The following is an 18,977-nucleotide window of genomic DNA, read 5'->3' on the forward strand; positions in this document are numbered from 1 at the left end:
ATACCATTTGGACTCAAAGTAGCCCCATCTCTTTTCCAAAAAGCAATGACCAAAATCTTTGAGCCTATATTACACTCCACGCTCATCTACATTGATGACATCTTACTGTTCTCAAAAGACAGGGAAGCCCATAAGGCACTCCTGGCCCAATTCACTCAAATCATCAAAGATCAAGGAATCATGCTATCTTCAAAAAAGAGCTCTATTGCTAAGAAAAAAATTGAATTCCTTGGGATGATCTTCGAAGATGGATTCTTTCAACCAGGAGAACATCTCGCCAAAGAGTTAATCCATTTTCCTGATGAAAACATGACGGTCAAACAAGTCCAACAATTCCTGGAAATTATAAACTACATCAGAGACTTTATCCCAGATGTGACCAGACACACCAGCCAGCTGTCAAAACTCCTAAAAATGAAGCCCCCACCATGGGGACCTGTGCAAACCACAGCTGTCAAAACCTTGAAGAGAATAGCACAAGACCCCCCACCTTTAAAGATTCCTAGCACAGGAAAAGAATATTGCAGACAGATGCTAGCGATGAATTCTGGGGAGCTGTGCTACTTGAAGAAATTGATGGGACAAGACACTATTGTGCGCATGCTAGTGGACAGTTCAAAGAATCTGAAAAACATTACCATGCCACTTACAAAGAGATTCTTGCTGTCAAAAGGGGAATAGAAAAATTCAATTTTCATCTCAGTGCTTATCACTTCACTGTGGAAATGGATAACACCTCTTTCCCATCAATGCTGGAAATCAAGAAAAAAATCCTGCCAGACTCTCAATTGCTAAGATGGAAGGACTGGTTCTCTCGCTATAAATTCGAGGTAAGACACATCAAAGGACACCAAAACACACTTGCAGATTTCCTATCCAGGCCAACCAAAGAACCACCCCCCCAAACCAATAGAATCACTCCCCAAACCAATCCATTATATTTGCACCATGAGCACCTACAACCCTTCATACACCCTTCCATTTCTTGATTGTCCACTTTACAATAACCCATACAGAAGAAAAATTGGTCCTTTTCCCTTCAAAGCAAGACCCCAGACAGAGTTTCAAATAGGCTGTCTAGCCAGACAAACCTTGTTTTACTGGCTACACTAACTCCTTACCATAACCCAGATACATCCAAATCCGAAGTACTTTGACATGGATACCCCTTTTTGCACTATACCAATAATCCAAGGTCCTATACCAGAAGAAATGATGTGGTATATCTGGGCTCTGTCTTCTCTATATCCATGTGCTATCATAATACCACTATTTCCTGTGTATCACATCCTGTGTAATAGTACTCAAGCCCATTCTCATCTAGTCCGACTATTCTCTATGTATGCACCACTTGGAGCATGGAGAGGAATGTTATATAATATGCTTGAGCAGCACCAATTATGGGATAAACCCTCTAAGACAAAACAGAAATTCTGTTGTTTTGTCACCTTACAGAGAGATTATTTTACTGGATGTAAAGCACATACCATAAATGCACATACCATGAACAAGGTTGATGTTGTTGGATATTCTACCATATGGCCCACAGATGAAAAGACAGTCCTCAATGCCTTGGCTAAGTACCTTTGTCAACTTTGGTAGCCTAGACTATATGGAGAAAAGGATGTAGTTGAAGGACTCCCATTTCAATCAGATGTTCCACCAATAACTCTCCAAGAGTTTCAGTCCAGATTTATAACTTCAGGAATAATCAATCAATTTGGACAATACTCCTTTTATACTCCAAAAGACCAACCCAGTATGTCCACACAGGTTCCAAGCAGAAATTCTGAAGAAGATCTGAATTCTAAAGATCCAGGTGGAAGAGTGTATGCTTTACCACCAAGCCCAGCTAGAATTGATGCAGGAATACCCGATGATGCTGAAGGCCCAAACTCAGACCCATATGACCCATATCTGCAAGATGCCCAAGATCCAAATGAAGAGAACACTGAAGACCCGTTTCTCTACCTTCAAGACCCGGATACAGATTTCAGAGCTGTCAATCTAGCTTCTGACTCATCCTTCTCAGACGGTGATGGAACCCTACCAGAAGACTATTTCAAACCGTCTCTTTATTAGAACACTGTTGTTCTCACTATGTATAATTATGAGTGTGCTAGAATAAAGTGACCTCAGTCACATGCTTAGAAAACGCCAAAAAAGATAAGGCTTATCCTTATCCTCCAGTTGGCATTGTATGATAGGTTTGTTTAGATTTCACTTCTATCTAGAGGCCTCTATATAAGGAGGTGCTCACCTCAGTTGTAATCAGATCTCAAGGAACATTGTAATATATCCACTTTTTCTATCTCTCAAAATGTTCTGAATTCTCTTTCTCTCTCTGAAAGCTTAGCTAATGTTATTTCCTTCTTCCTCAATCCAGTGCCATAAAAGTATGCTCTGAGCTTGCCTCTTTAAGAGGATCCTGCTCATCAGAAAATGGCATGGATCAGATCCACGGGAATTTCTCATAGTGAAAAAGGGACTCAATGTTATAATGCTAAGTTTTGCTCGGACCCTTTAATCTCACTCGTTATAATGGTTGCCAAGAGTGATTGGGATAAGCAAACGATGCATTGTCTCGTTGTCATCCTGAAGTACTAGAGATCCACCCCTGTGATCCACCCCTGTGGTAGAGTGATTGGGATAAGCAAACGATGCATTATCTCGTTGTCATCCTGAAGTACTGGAGATCCATCCCGGTGGTATCAGAGCCTTGGGTTGATAAGAGGAAGAAGAAGGTATTACTAGTAAAAGCAAGTAAGAGAAAATCACTAAACATAATCATGAATCTCACAGACTCATCAAGTTCTTCACAACCTATACATCACTCTACCTCTCTAAGCATAGACCGATTACCCTCCAGTTTAAAGAAAACTCTTGGAAATAAGATTGATCAGTTGGTAGAATTCACTCATGTTCCAGAAGACTCTCGAACCCCGGCCACTGAATACCCTCTCATAAGTCCTTACTCTTTCTACCACAGACAAAAGAAATCAACCCTCACTTCCATTCGCTATCTCATCCATATAAACCCTTCTCCTCCTCCCAAAGAAGTCATCCAGTCCTCTCATCTCCAACAGTGTGGTTTAAAAGCCACTACTGCTGAACAATACATAACCTTAGAAATCCCACAAGAACTCATCCAAAACTACCAAAACCAAGGCTACACTCATATGCATCTAGGGGCAGTCAGGCTCATTCTTACCCTTCATGGAAGGAGATCTCTTCCGGTAACAGCCAAAGTTGCTCTTTTAGATACTACTTTCAAAGAATATCAACATGCCTTGATCGGAGCATTAGTAACAACACTCTCAAATGGAAGTGTCATTCTTACTATAGCTCCTAATTTCACCATGAGGTTATCAGATCCTACGATAAGTCAAAGGCTAAAAATCCAAATACAATTGGTGGGAGTAATTCAAGACTCTAATGCTGAACAAGCCACCTTACATCATCAAGTTCTCTACAGAATCCAAGATCATGCTCTTGATCTCAATCTCCCAAACACTACTGGAGAAGCATTATTCATGTTTACAGATAGTGCTGGAGGACCTGCAATCGTAAACATTCCAAGGATGATCACTACTGAAGAACTTTCTTCTATCATTCTATTGGAATGGATTACTGATTATGAGAAAGCCTTCGCAAAGGAACAGGTCGATGTTCATACTACAGCACCTTCAACTATTACTCATAATAGTGATGGAACAGTGACAACTGTTTTCCAGAAACCTGGAATCACCAAACAAATTTCAATGCGAAGACCATCCTTCAGAAGGATCAACATGATCTCTCCTGTTCAGGTGCAAACAACTCACAATCAAAATGATCCACCTGTGCACTTATATGAGAACGGAAAACCAGTCTACGTCTCCCACATAAACGGTCACTTCATTTGGGATGTTGATCCTTCTATGTGTGATTCTGACTGTGACTGTGCTGATCAATGGAGTGACACTGATGATGAAGATTATGCTAGAAGACGGAGGAACAAGAAAAAGAAGAAGAAGTTTTTACAAGCCCCATGCTCTTTTAAAAGACCTGAGCCTCCTGATGATGCTGAATCAGCTCCAATGCTCCGAAAGAAACCAATGCTCAAGAGGACGAAACTGTCTCGGAAAAGCTTCGCAGATTATCCTTATCAGCCAGTCGATACAATCCCGTGTATCACCACTCTCAGGTCTTATGAGGAAGAATTCCCACCTTTAGTGACCCAAACTGATGAAAAGAAAATCACTAGGAGACCTTATGTGATACCTCAAGGAATCACTCCACATGGACATCAAACAACAACTCCTCAAGAGGAAGTGCTTAATTGGCATACAGATAATGCAGTCAGCCAAAATAAAGTACTACTCCGGATAGATCACACTCTTGATGCTCTTGTAGAAAAGACTGAGGGTCTCTCAGTCCAATTAAGTTATGTGGCAGAACAAGTGGCTGAACTCAGAGATCGACTCTCTGCACAAGCTTTTCAACTTGATCAAGAACTCAAAGCCTACATTGACAATCACTACTTTGGCCCAGAATTCTAGAAAAAGAACAGAGAACTGGATCAAGTCAAGGATCAACTTCGACAAATTGAGATGGACAAAAGCAAAACAACTGTACCCCAAGCACTATCCATAGACCCATTATCCATGTATGCCAAACCCTATCCCTCATATTCACCTGTCTTATTTCCTTCCACATATTCACCACCAGAAACCCCAGATTATGACTCCATCTTCAAATCCACCTACCATTTAGCCAGGCAAGCAAACACTAAAAGATCTATTTCTCCCCAAGGACGGCGTCATTCGTCCCTGCCTAAGCCACAACAATCTCAGCCATCCCTCCAATCTAGACTTCATCCTCCTTGGAAACCAGGAAACTTTTTTAGAGAAGAGACATCTTCTAATGTCCCTATGAGAGATAAGGGCATCAAAGAAGGGTCACCTGCTCCAGGACGATCAATTTATACCCTTACTCTGGATACTCAATCACACAGTGAAGAGATTACTGAAGAATCAGAAGATGAGGCTACTGAGACTAGTGAACAAGAAGATGAGGAGTCCGAAGGATGTTATGAAGCAGATCTTTCAGCAATAGCCATGGTCAACCCTGTAGAAGAAGAAGAGGAAGAGATAACTTCTGAAAAGGATGAACCAGAAACTTCAGCTAATCACGACCATATAAGCTCGGTTGAAGTTAAAACTCCCAACAAATGGTTCACTTTTGATGATATCCCACCAGCAAGATACAGAGAAAGGTTAAATGAATTTAGTGCTTGGATTCAGACCAACATGGCCAACCCAAATCTCACAAGCAGAAAAGTTCTTGCAGATTTCATAAATTGGATGACTGGCAATCTCCGAGAATGGGCAACTAACCTTTCTGAGTATGAAAGACTCCAGCTCATCAATGGTACCTCTTCACAATTTCTGGGGATAATACATCAAGAATTTCTATGAGACATTGCAATTATCCAAAAAAGAAATTCTCAAGAATATTTTGAGATGAAATGCTGTTCACTCAACAGAAAGGACTTAGAGAAACACTACAAGAAGATGGCTGCTAAATATTATCCTCTTGGAGGAAATAATAATCCGCCACTCAAACAAGTCTTTATAGCATCCTTGCCAGATGAGCTTCAGCCAGAAATACAGCGAATGATGATGACTCTTCGCAAAGAAGTGGCCACCACAACCATTAAAGAAATATACCAGTTGGCCCTAGCCGCCTTGAACAAGTTGTGCGAACAACAACAAATATTCAAACAACTTAACAAAAACTCAGGCAAACTCAAAGGAGCATGCAGCAAGTCCCATCTGAAAATTAAGTGCAAAGAGTCAGGTATGTGTGAATGCAAGCCAAAGAAAAAGTCGCATTGGCAACCACCAGCCAAAACATTTCATCAGAAAGCATTCAGAAGAAGAAGAAGTAAGCAAAAGTATCGTTACTTCAAAAGGAGAAAATCCCATACCAAATCGAACAAATGCTTCATTTGTGGAAAACAACGACACTTTGCTAAGTCATGTCCTCACAAGACAAAAAAGGAGATAAAAATACTCCAGTCTTTAATGGATGCTGCTTCCATTGGTGATGAGGAAGATCTAGAGTCTGTACTTGAAGAACAAAGAAGCAAAGATGATGAAACTGAATATGTTTTCCAAGACTCTGACTCAGAAGAGAACAGCTCAGAAGAAGACCTTCCCCCAAAAAGGTCTATCTTTACCATATCGTCCATTGCTTCCATCACCACAAGAATTCCTAAAGGATCGAGTATGCCAGAAGAAGAACTTGGATATCTTGGATCTTTAGGAGTCAAACAGATTGATGGTACACCTCGACCCCATTTCGACTTAAAAGTCAAGACGTCTGTCTATGATAAACCAATAAAGGCTGTTGCACTAATGGACACCGGATCTTGTGCCACTGTCATAAAACCATATGTCTTACCAAAAGAAATGTGGGCACCTTTTTCCAAGAAATTTGCAGCAGCTAACAGTGAAGTCTTCACCATTAATCTCATCTCCAAAAAACCAATCGGATTGGAGATATTTGCAGGCCAGACCACTTGGCTCAGAGTACTGGGAAGTTATCTCCCAGACAAAGATGTTTTGTTCGGATTCGATGCCTTCTTCCGAACTCATGGGCTACACATCAAACCCTTTGGTCTAAGTTACAAAGGGCAGTTTTTGCCTTTCACAGGGATACAAAGTATCTTTGAAATCCAAGAAGCTCCAGAAGAATATAAGGAGATCCAACAGCTACTCCTTAGTGTCTGTTGTGACAGCCATGATCAATTCAATCATCCCGCTCCTTTATGGAAAAATCCAGAATTTTATGTTTGACTCTCCTTCAAAAAGAATGAGGACATCAACCCTACAAAAGCCACGCATTCAGGAATGAACCCTGAAGATCTTAAGTTAGCAAGGGCTGAATGTGCGGCCCTTCTTGTTCAAGGACTCATTGAACTAACCAACTCTAACAGGGCATGTCAAGCATTCTATGTTGAAAAAAGAGCCGAGCAAAATAGAGGAAAAAAGAGGCTTGTCATTGATTATAAGCCACTTAATGTCTTCCTACAAGATGACAAGTTTCCTCTACCAAGAATCTCAGTCATTACACAAAGGTTAAGTGAAGCAAAGATATTCAGGAAGTTTGACTTAAAAGCTGGATTTTGGCAAATTGGGCTCCATCCTGAGGATAGATACAAAATAGCATTCTGTATACCTGAAGCCTAATACCAATGGACGGTAATACTATTTGGACTCAAAGTAGCCCCATCTCTTTTCCAAAAAGCAATGACCAAAATCTTTGAGCCCATATTACACTCCAGGCTCATCTACATTGATGACATCTTACTGTTCTCAAAAGACAGTGAAGCCATAAGGCACTCCTGGCCCAATTCACTCAAATCATCAAAGATCAAGGAATCATGCTATCTTCAAAAAAGAGCTCTATTGCTAAGAAAAAAATTGAATTCCTTGGGATGATCTTCGAAGATGGATTCTTTCAACCAGGAGAACATCTCGCCAAAGAGTTAATCCATTTTCCTGATGAAAACATGACGGTCAAACAAGTCCAACAATTCCTGGGAATTGTAAACTAAATCAGAGACTTTATCCCAGATGTGACTAGACACACCAGCCAACTGTCAAAACTCCTAAAAACGAAGCCCCCACCATGGGGACCTGTGCAAACCACAGCTGTCAAAACCTTGAAGAGAATAGCACAAGACCCCCCACCTTTAAAGATTCCCAGCACAGGAAAAAGAATATTGCAGACAGATGCTAGTGATGAATTCTGGGGAGCTGTGCTACTTGAAGAAATTGATGGGACAAGACACTATTGTGCGCATGCTAGTGGACAGTTCAAAGAATCTGAAAAACATTACCATGCCACTTACAAAGAGATTCTTGCTGTCAAAAGGGGAATAGAAAAATTCAATTTTCATCTCAGTGCTTATCACTTCACTGTGGAAATGGATAATACCTCTTTCCCATCAATGCTGGAAATCAAGAAAAAAATCCTGCCAGACTCTCAATTGCTAAGATGGAAGGACTGGTTCTCTCGCTATAAATTCGAGGTAAGACACATCAAAGGACACCAAAACACACTTGCAGATTTCCTATCCAGGCCAACCAAAGTACCACCCCCCCAAACCAATAAAATCACTCCCCAAACCAATCCATTACATTTGCACCATGAGCACCTACAACCCTTCATACACCCTTCCATTTCCTGATTGTCCACTTTACAATAACCCATACAGAAGAAAAATTGGTCCTTTTCCCTTCAAAGCAAGACCCCAGACAGAGTTTCAAATAGGCTGTCTAGCCAGACAAACCTTATTTTACTGGCTACACCAACTCCTTACCATAACCCAGATACATCCAAATCCGAAGTACTTTGACATGGATACCCCTTTTTGCACTATACCAATAATCCAAGGTCCTATACCAGAAGAAATGATGTGGTATATCTGGGCTCTGTCTTCTCTATATCCATGTGCTATCATAATACCACTATTTCCTGTGTATCACATCCTGTGTAATAGTACTCAAGCCCATTCTCATCTAGTCCGACTATTCTCTATGTATGCACCACTTGGAGCATAGAGAGGAATGTTATATAATATGCTTGAGCAGCACCAATTATGGGATAAACCCTCTAAGACAAAACAGAAATTCTGTTGTTTTGTCACCTTACAGAGAGATTATTTTACTGGATGTAAAGCACATACCATAAATGCACATACCATGAACAAGGTTGATGTTGTTGGATATTCTACCATATGGCCCACAGATGAAAAGACAGTACTCAATGCCTTGGCTAAGTACCTTTGTCAACTTTGGCAGCCTGGACTATATGGAGAAAAGGATGTAGTTGAAGGACTCCCATTTCAATCAGATGTTCCACCAATAACTCTCCAAGAGTTTCAGTCCAGATTTATAACTTCAGGAATAATCAATCAATTTGGACAATACTCCTTTTATACTCCAAGAGACCAACCCAGTACGTCCACACAGGTTCCAAGCAGAAATTCTGAAGAAGATCTGAACTCTGAAGATCCAAGTGGAAGAGTGTATGCTTTACCACCAAGCCCAGCTAGAATTGATGCAGGAATACCCGATGATGCTGAAGGCCCAAACTCAGACCCATATGACCCATATCTGCAAGATGCTCAAGATCCAAATGAAGAGAACACTGAAGACCCGTTTCTCTACCTTCAAGACCCGGATACAGATTTCAGAGCTGTCATTCTAGCTTCTGACTCATCCTTCTCAGACGATGATGGGACCCTACCAGAAGACTATTTCAAACCGTCTCTTTATTAGAACACTGTTGTTCCCACTATGTATAATTATGAGTGTGCTAGAATAAAGTGACCTCAGTCACATGCTTAGAAAACGCCAAAAAAGATAAGGCTTATCCTTATCCTCCAGTTGGCATTGTATGATAGGTTTGTTTAGATTTCACTTCTATCTAGAGGCCTCTATATAAGGAGGTGCTCACCTCAGTTGTAATCAGATCTCAAGGAACATTGTAATATATCCACTTTTCCTATCTCTCAAAATGTTCTGAATTCTCTTTCTCTCTCTGAAAGCTTAGCTAGTGTTATTTCCTTCTTCCTCAATCCAGTGCCATAACAAGTATGCTCTGAGCTTGCCTCTTTAAGAGGATCCTGCTCATCAGAAAATGACATGGATCAGATCCACGGAAATTTCTCATAGTGGAAAAGGGACTTTTTTAGAAATTATCTTGTTATTCATCTATCTTATCTTTAAAATTTTATCTTCCATTTTTAAGATTTTATTTTGATTTAGATACTCTAATCTTATCTTTTCTTTAATATTAAGATTATAAATTGGTGAATAATCTATCATCAATTACTCAATCCCACAATTGGAATCGTGTATCAATCTCTTTGATTATCAAAATTTTTATTGTTTTTCTTTCGGATATCCATATCCTTAATATCCAAATTTTCTTCATTTTTTATCCATCTATTTAATATCCAATATTTGTTCATCATTAATTGATAATCACAGTTGCAACAATCAGCAAAGGTCCAATCAATTTTTTCATTGTAGTGTTCAGAAAACAATCAACCGTTTTGATTACAAAATCGAGGTCAATGAATAGAATCTCTAATTTTGCAATTATTCGTTTCGATACTTTATTCGTGAAATTGATTGTGTAATGAAAAAATATTTTTTTTATCTTTTATTAATTCACAGACATTGAGAAATACTAAAAAGTAAATAGATGTTATTATTTTTTATTATTAATTAGCTAGCAATCAGGGACGGACCTAGAGGGGGCGAGTAGTGGCCTGGACACCCCAAAATTTTAAGAAACTATACTTATCTATAACAATATATAATGGGAATACAGAGGGTTTGGTGTCCAATATTTTTTTTCTATTTTACCCCTATCTTTATAATCTAAAACTACATACTCAATCACGTACTCACGTTCTGTAAATTTTGCATTAACCCATGACAGAATGATGTAACTGCTTCACTTAAAAAAATTGCTCACTCTCAATTGTAAGATTATAAAAATGGCTCCACTTACACTATAGTTTAAACAAGGTAATTTTTTTTAATTAAATATACAAAGATTAATTTTTTTCTTTAAATTATTATCATACTATTTTAATAATATACTCTTGATGCTTATATGCAATATATAATGATAATTAGTGTCTAAATTTAAATTCCAATATTACTCTTAAAGAGAGATTTATTATTAAAAAAATTCTTTTGTCAATTTCGTTAAATAAAAAAAATTTTACCCATTTGTTCACAGTAACCTCGTTAAGATATTCTTATTGGATGTAAATTATTGTTACAAATATTTTTATTAAGATATGTTTTGAAGGAATAAAAGTAAAATAGTTCAATAAGGATAATTTTTTAAAAAAATTAAATTTACACTAATAATTTTTCTCTTCAAATTATTAACGTACTTTTCTAATATACTCTAAGTACCTACACAATATATAATATCAATTAGCGTTTAAATTTATGTGCTAATATTGTTATTAACGAGAGAGGTTTATTTTTTTTTTAAAAAATTTACACAGAATAATTTTTGTATCAATATATCATGATTCATTTTAAAAATAATATTTATTCATCTAAATCATAGAGTGTCTTGAAAAATCATATTCAAATAAATCACTAAGAATTTTTAAACCATTAATATTTGTATTATTTGTATAATTAGAAGTTAGTATCTATTCATTCCTTGGCTCAGCACAAAAGTCAGGCCCAATAATGATAAGAGGTCTAATCTAAAGGGAAGGCCTCTACTATATGCCCGACCTCTTTAAAGAGGTAAAGAGGTCGAACACCGCAAAGGAGCCCAACTCTACTTGCTCAAGCAAGTACAGCTATCCATCAATAAAGATGGAACTACTCCAACAAATGTGGTTATCAACTCTACTATAAAAACTCTAACACCCTTCAGGTATACATACGTTCTAATCTACTAAAAACATGTCTAAAACCCTTGCTAACTTAAGCATCGGAGTCTCTTGCAAATACCACCCCCACCTCCTCACAAGAAACTCGAACGACAACACCTCGATATAAGAACAAGTTAGACACTGCCTCAAAAGGAATCTGGACCTCCCGCTCAGGCTCAAACCAACATTTCAGATAACTCTCGAAACAATATCATTATGCACTCATTTGTTTGAGTTACAACTATATAAAAAATTAAACATTTTGTAAATAAGTGAAAAATCAATATTTACCAATATTAAAGATTTTATCAACAAAAAATTGAATTAATTAGCCATGTAAAACATAATATGCTCATCAGTGTGTTCCCAAGTGATTATAGTATTGCATTAAAATGTCTCGAACAGGAATTTGTTTAGTTGCGGTGGAAATGGCCTGTAACTTAAAACACCCTTTAAAGAAATTATATGAACACTACATAAACCAAAAAATATATCACAATAAAACTTTTATGCTAAGTTGCTTTATGACATTTGGATGATATTCACTTAGGAAATAGAGACTGAAAGTGACCAAGTACCGAAGCAGTGAAGGAAATATGAAACCTGTATGGATTCTTTCCCTTCTTTCGTTACCTGTTATAATAATGCCTATATAAATTTGGTGCCAGCCTGGGAATTATAATATATAGTTGGACTTGCCTCGTTAGATTACGCCTGAACCTACTGCAGTATTATTGCAGTTAATCTAATTTTAACAATTTCAGTGTCCCATAATGTCTGAGGGGTAAGTGCTACAGTTACTTCATTTAGATTCTATATTTTGCGCTGGGTTATTTTGTACTGCACAAATTTTTTAGGAAAATTTGGAAAAGTTGAATTTTGAAAAGAGATGATAGCAGTTGTGTCCTTATATACCAGAGACTAAAGAATATGTTGAGCCAGTTTAGAATATTACAAATTTGTTGCACTTCCTCAGAAATATAGCTCACCACGGAGTTGGGAATTCCAGAGTCCAATACATCAGTATAGAAATCATAGAAGGTAAATATTTTGATTCCCTCGTAACTCAGATAATAGTTTGGTTGAAATCTAGAATAATGTCGTGTTGTTCAAACCATGGTTTCAAACTGTGCAAATAGAAAACCAAATATGGAATTTGCAATATGAACTTTCAAATACCAGCTAAGGCAGCGTAACTGGATTCCCCAGATCTCTCCAGTATAAATACTTCAATGGAACAATGGTTTCAAAGATCATGCATACGATGCACTTTAACCTACATAATAGTGACAATAGTGGATCGCGGTTAACACTTTAATTTAAGATTTTTAATAGTGACAATAGTGACTAAGGGAATTTTTTCCATTTCCTTATAATTATTATCATTATTATTACTATTTGAAGACAAAACTCACTTGGAATATGGGAATTTTCAAAACTGACAATAAAGATAATAAATTGAGATTGTCAGTCACCTTGTCTTTCCAAAGGTAAAGAATCACATGCAGTAAATAGTTCCTGAATCTTCACACCCTTGAGCACTTCAAGTTTCCATTTATGGATTTTTTCCAGCAACATATTCATTTTCTACGGACAATTACAAATCCACAAGTTTCACCAGCCTCAGGTTATTGAACCATCCAGAAATCCTTAGATTAACAGCAAACCGAAACAATGAGCAAATAAGAAATAAAACAAAACATAGTCAACCAAAATGCAAGAAATTGAAATTTGGAAGCATTAGATCAAATGACCATCAAATATGTTATTCATACACATAGAACACATCAAGATCAAAATACAATATATCAATGGCATAGCATGAAAAAGATTAACAATAATAACAAAAATGATATAGCAGAATCAGATACCTGCTTATAATCGCCAAGAAATCTCAGTCATACACAAATCAATCAAGTGGTACAAACAAGTTATTCACCAAAGATGAGCTTCCAATTAGCCGACTTCTAATATCCAGATACAATCCGCATCTTTCAATGTTTGATGCACAAAGAATCAAGCAGAAGCACAGTCACATAATGACTGACCAGGGGAAGCCAATGCCAACTTTGGATACTGGAAGTAAAAAGTGGTTAGAACATATAACTTACAAATGGATAGCTATATTTTCAACAGTAACCAACTCATGGCTACTTAGTTCCCATTGGAAAATAATAATAGACACATGTCAATACTGTGAACTTTCCCAACTGAAAAAGCCATGGTATAGTATTAAATAACAAGCAAAACTGGCAGTGAAAAAATAAAAGAGTATTGAGGAATATATTTTACTTTGAAGATAATAAATAGATTAATAGAACATCCTCATCCTCGTCCTTCACTTCAATCAGAATAAACACATTTACTGATTTACATTTCATGAGATGAACCCACAAACCAAAAGAATGGTTAGAGTTCACTGATAAATATATAATTCATCACCAAAATGAAAAAAAGTAACAATAATATTGTGAATACAATGATTAAAAGTGATAATCAGATGCAAGTGTGTACAAATTTTCTGCCTTTAAAGTCAAATTCAGACATCCAGAAGCCCAGTAGGTTTAAGTTAAAAGAAGGCATAAAAAGGACCCCAGTATACAAGCCTGCACTGCATAAATTGTTCAGTTCTGACTCCTAACCCGTAGTAGCTAGCATATTTCAAAAAACCATTGCTAAAAAAAACCTAAGCTTTCCACATGCCTTCAACATACTAATTTAACTACTGTTTAGATCTATACAAGCTTTATGTCAAAAGACATGTCACAACAGGCATGAAAGACCAAGTTTTGCTCCTAAGCATTTTTTCATGCAGTTGAAATACAGTGCAAGGTATTGCATCATATGATATGTGATGGCGACGATTAAAAAAGGTTTATCATACATCCATGCCAAACTTCACTGTTCAGCAAAATTTGTGAGAGGATCTTCACTTCCATGTGGCAGACGTAAGAATAAGATGTCAAAATGATACCAGCTGAATCTCAAACAAATCTTCAGCACTTCATGAAACTGTTCTTCCATAACAAACAGACGCAATGTACAGGTTCTTTGCCCATTTTTCCTGAATACACAGAATATCAAATATAAGCACATAAGATCGGCTAAACACACTGGATTAAGTCAGGTGTACTACTAACCTTGACATGAGTACTGGGAAAAGCAGATGTGCGTAGCGTCTCTTGAGTTTCATCAGATGGTTTTCTTCTTGGGACACTAAGAATAAAAGCAGCTTGGTCCCATGTTGCAGCAGTTGAGGTGATTCGATAACCACCATCCCACCTATGGTGAATCCCTTCACTAGGATACAGGAAATCAAGCTCCACAACCTAACATTTAGTTTGGAAAGAAAAGTATATTCATCAGATGGCAATCTTCAATGTCACAGGGAATTTCAGTTTAAGATAATTTTGACAGGAGAAAAGACCTGATCTGAAAATCCAGCACCGCGGGACATTACAATTGCCCATTTACTGCCAGCAGTAGCCATAGCAGTGACATAAAATCCTTCTCTCCACTTTTTGTTGATCCACTTAAATGGAAATGAATCACTGACTTTATAGGATTGTTGCAAGTAATGGGTCCCTAAAAGGAACAAGCAAACAAGAAAAGTGAGAAAAAAGTTTATACACAATACTACTGGCTAAAATGCTAATTTATCCAAAACAAATTATCAACAAAATTCAAGCCAATATTTCCATCCCAAGCACAATCCCTAAAGAAGTTTCAACTATATTACCTTTAGACATTACAACCAAAGAACTTCCATTATTAGCTCCAGCTACAGCACTGATGTAATAATTTTTCTCCCACTGTTCCATAATCCATTCCTGTATATATTTTTTTTAAAAATTAAAAAAGAAAAATAAATTTGAAGTCTGTCAGCTTGCATCTAGCAAAAAACCAAATTCAGTACAGAACATCAGTGAGATCTCAAATTCACCAGAATCAGATGCACAATACAACAATTGGTAAGCTGTAAGAACCTGGCATCTAGTCTAACTAGAAGAATGAAACAGTAAGAGAATGGCAAAGGGGATTAGTGATATCAGTGAGATATCATCCAATTTCCCAGTATTTGTTATTATTTAGTAAAAGGAAGATAAAGCAAAGATATCAGGTATTCAAGAGACCAGATTCTCTCCTAAGAGTCTGATCCCTATCTTTTCCCTATTTTTCCATGGCCTCTCACTACTTCCCACAACCCTTTATAGTTCCTACCTCTCTCTCATAACAGAATGCTCACTCTCTCTCACTCACTTTCCAGCTAGGCAAGTTAGATACAAAACCCATAGTTCACTCAATTACAGTTAGGTCCCAAATTTCTAATCAGCTCGATACATAACGTAAGCTAACAAACCTTGTGAAGAAAATAGGGAGATAGTTCGTAAACTTGAGAAGTGAAACCAGTGCCAGCATCCATAATGAGTGCCCAGAGATTAGAACAAGAAGCTACACAACTGATATATAACCCATCCTCATTTCCCTTATCAATGTGTTGGGCAAGTCGCACATCAGCAACATTGTAATGGTACCTATACCCCAAGATTATATTTATATTAAAAAAATATGTAGAAATAAAATAAACCCAAAGCTTCTAAAATCAACCGGAAAAAACCATTCAAATCAAGTAAAAACCTTTGCTTCATTGGTCGGCGAGCATTGTAAACACTAATCCACTGCGTTGCAGGCATTCCCATTCTGACCTTCTTCTTTGGTTGTTCATCATCATCCTCTTCCATTGCCACTCGTCCTCGCTTTTGTCCAACCTGACATATAAGCTTCACACCACAGGGCCAGAGAAAAGACAACAAAGTCAAACTTTGAATCAGCAAAAATAGTCATTCTAAAGCAGTAATGGTGTTTTAAGTACCTTTTGTGCACCCTCAGTGTTTATTGGCCTGATGGCTGGATTTGGACCTACAATTCCATCAAAAAGGGATATGTATTTAGCGTAATTTGGCTCTTCATCAAACTTCAAATTCACCACATATTCAGCAAACTGCCGGAAAGGTTGAGGACAAAAGCAACATAAAGTTTCTGGAGAAGTGGCCATCTTCTTCTTGCAAACAAGAAATCCTTTGTTTTCTCCCTGCACCAACACTTTCATGACAACCATGCAATTTCACTAATTTGTAAGACTAACATGACAAAATTTGAAACCATGAAAAACCTGAAATCCTTGCCAAGGAAGCCGACCACGAAGAAGGAACACAAGTGTGTAAGCAAGAGATTCTAAGTCATCTCTCCTGCTACCAGTTCTACCAAGATGAGCATGCACACTAGCATAACGAACTGTACCCCTGTGGCAAGAATACAGTACACAAAACCAGTAAGAATGCACATGTTCACTAACACTAAGGCTTATAGTGAAACAAACAAGCAAATTACCTAAATACATCTGGACGCTGATCATACTCAACATGAAGTCCGGTAGAACTATCACGCCATCGAGTTGCTGCATAGAAAATGGATGTAAAACCAATATGAAGCTTCATGAGAAGTCAGGAATACCTTCATTTATAATGTAGTATGAAATATTCAAGGATAATGCGATATGTTTACCTAATCCAAGATCAACTAAAAACAGCTTCTTTGCATTTGACGTTCCCGGTGGGCCAAGCAAAAAGTTCTCAGGCTTTACGTCACCATGAACATACCTGCAATAATGGTAACATAATGATGACACCTTTCTTTTGGAGACAAAAACACCAGAATATGCTAGACTTGAGACTTCAGATATTTTAAATAAATCAAATTTTACTTGTCTAAAAGCACTAGCCAATTAGTTCCCCAAAAAAATGTAGACAAAAATCATAAACAGAATCAGGAAGATGGATATCACCCTCTCGAATGTATCTTCTCCAATATAGAGATAGCCTCAATCGCAATGCATGCCACCATTTCAGTGGACATCCTAAATCCAAAAGGAGTAGTCAAGGTTAGCAATCTAATATTCACGACAGTAAGAGAATTAAGACACACTATTTCAGCATTTCTGAGAAATCCTTACGTGTGTGAGTAGTTATTCCAGACATCCCATAGACTAGGGCCAAGCATATCCATAACCTGCATGCAACATCATGTTATGAACATATAAAGAAACACCACAAACTCCTAGAAGATGGGGAAACAAAAGAGAAACCTAAGAAGACATACCATAACATAGTAATCACCTTGCCGCCCTTTGTAATGAACTCGGGGAACACCATGACTGCCACCTAATGCACTACAAGATGTAATAAAACAGCAAAGTTAACACTATGATAAGCTTAGCTTTAAAATGCCAAAAATACCCTCTTGAGCATGTATCACACTCTTATTTATATCCATTCAATAATTATGTAACGCATCAGCAGAGACAGCTAACAGGATAAATTCAGGAAGAAGAAGAAGAAGAAGAAGAAGAAGAAGAAGAAGGACTTACTTGTAAACCTGCCACTCATATGGGGGTCCATAATTACAACCCTTACTGCTTCTGTGTTCAAATTTCAACGCTACCTGCAGTTATTTAAAGAACAATAAGAATAACATCATAACAAATAACTATATAACTTCATAACCGCAACAATGTCACTCGTATCAAACCTCAATAGCCCCAGCACCAGTTCGATCACCGTAGCTAGTGGCTCCAACGCGACGACCAACATAAACCTGTCCAAACCCTCCCTTCCCAAGTCTTCCTTCAACCCTGTACATCGGTGAACCACCAACCTGGACCTGTTATAAACCAAAAAAGGGGTTACTTTTTCCCAGTTCTTAGAGAAATAACAAAAACCTATTCTTAGAAAATACTAGCCCCTTTATTAATCTGAAGTTTCCTTCTTTGTATTCGCTTCTTTCTCAATATCATTCCGAAAACGAGACTCTTAAAAGAGACAATAACAGTTTCATGCATGTGTAAAAAAAACTGCAACAAACCTTCTCTGGGACTGGAGCAGTGGTTCCTTCCTCTTCAGCTCCCGGAGCCTTGTCGGCGCTTCGACCGCCGCTATCGTAATCATCCATGTCCTCCTCCCTCAAAACCCTAATACTTCCAGCGTTGTTCTTGTTCTTCTTGATTGCAACGTCGTTCACAACTTTCCCAACTTCATCGGCCGAGGCTTCAGCGGCGATCGCGTTTTTCTGCCTCCGATTCCTCCTGTTCGGTGCAGCAACAGATGTTCTCTTCCTCGGTTTGGATCCTCCGGCCACCGGCGGGTCCGGCAGAACAATCGGATTCGGATCAGCAGCGCCTAACAGTTCTTTGTTATTGTTCGTTGTGCGTTGTCGGGAACGGAGCTCAGGCATGGCAAGGATGCGGTGGTGGTGGTGGTGGTGGTTGGTGGTGGTCCATGAAGGATAAGAGAGACAAAGTTCAGGAAGGTTCTAGAACGACCGGCGTGTGTAAGAAGGTTAAAAAAATGGATGTGGTTACAAATAGCGAAAGAAAAAGTGTGTAGTTTGAAAAACAGAAATGGGTAAGATGAAGTGATAGTGAAGACGATCAAACGCCCCAAAAAAACAC

The 18,977-nt window shown here is 37.9% G+C and overlaps 1 protein-coding gene across 2 annotated transcripts; it reads right to left on the bottom strand.

The window, feature by feature from the left end:
• LOC107622698 (casein kinase 1-like protein HD16) lies at positions 12,404 to 18,976 on the bottom strand. Of its 2 annotated transcripts, XR_001616252.2 has the most exons (19): positions 18,392 to 18,976; positions 18,059 to 18,190; positions 17,898 to 17,971; positions 17,630 to 17,699; positions 17,484 to 17,539; positions 17,316 to 17,387; positions 17,036 to 17,130; positions 16,862 to 16,928; positions 16,644 to 16,773; positions 16,344 to 16,562; positions 16,109 to 16,251; positions 15,831 to 16,005; positions 15,210 to 15,300; positions 14,898 to 15,055; positions 14,611 to 14,799; positions 14,355 to 14,534; positions 13,342 to 13,546; positions 12,946 to 13,119; positions 12,404 to 12,746 (listed from the first exon to the last, which is right to left on the bottom strand). XR_001616252.2 is itself a non-coding variant. In XM_016324681.2 (16 exons), exons 1-16 carry the CDS (start codon positions 18,758 to 18,760, stop codon positions 14,475 to 14,477), a joined length of 2,100 nt encoding a protein of 699 aa, XP_016180167.1. In that variant the 5' UTR covers positions 18,761 to 18,976; the 3' UTR covers positions 13,880 to 14,474. The 2 variants fall into 2 exon arrangements, 1 of the variants encoding a protein (XP_016180167.1); XM_016324681.2 differs by lacking the exons at positions 12,404 to 12,746; positions 12,946 to 13,119; positions 13,342 to 13,546 and having other exon boundaries at positions 13,880 to 14,534.

The sequence above is a fragment of the Arachis ipaensis genome, chromosome B10 (genome assembly GCF_000816755.2).
Source record: "Arachis ipaensis cultivar K30076 chromosome B10, Araip1.1, whole genome shotgun sequence".
In the NCBI taxonomy this organism is placed as follows: Eukaryota; Viridiplantae; Streptophyta; class Magnoliopsida; order Fabales; family Fabaceae; genus Arachis; species Arachis ipaensis.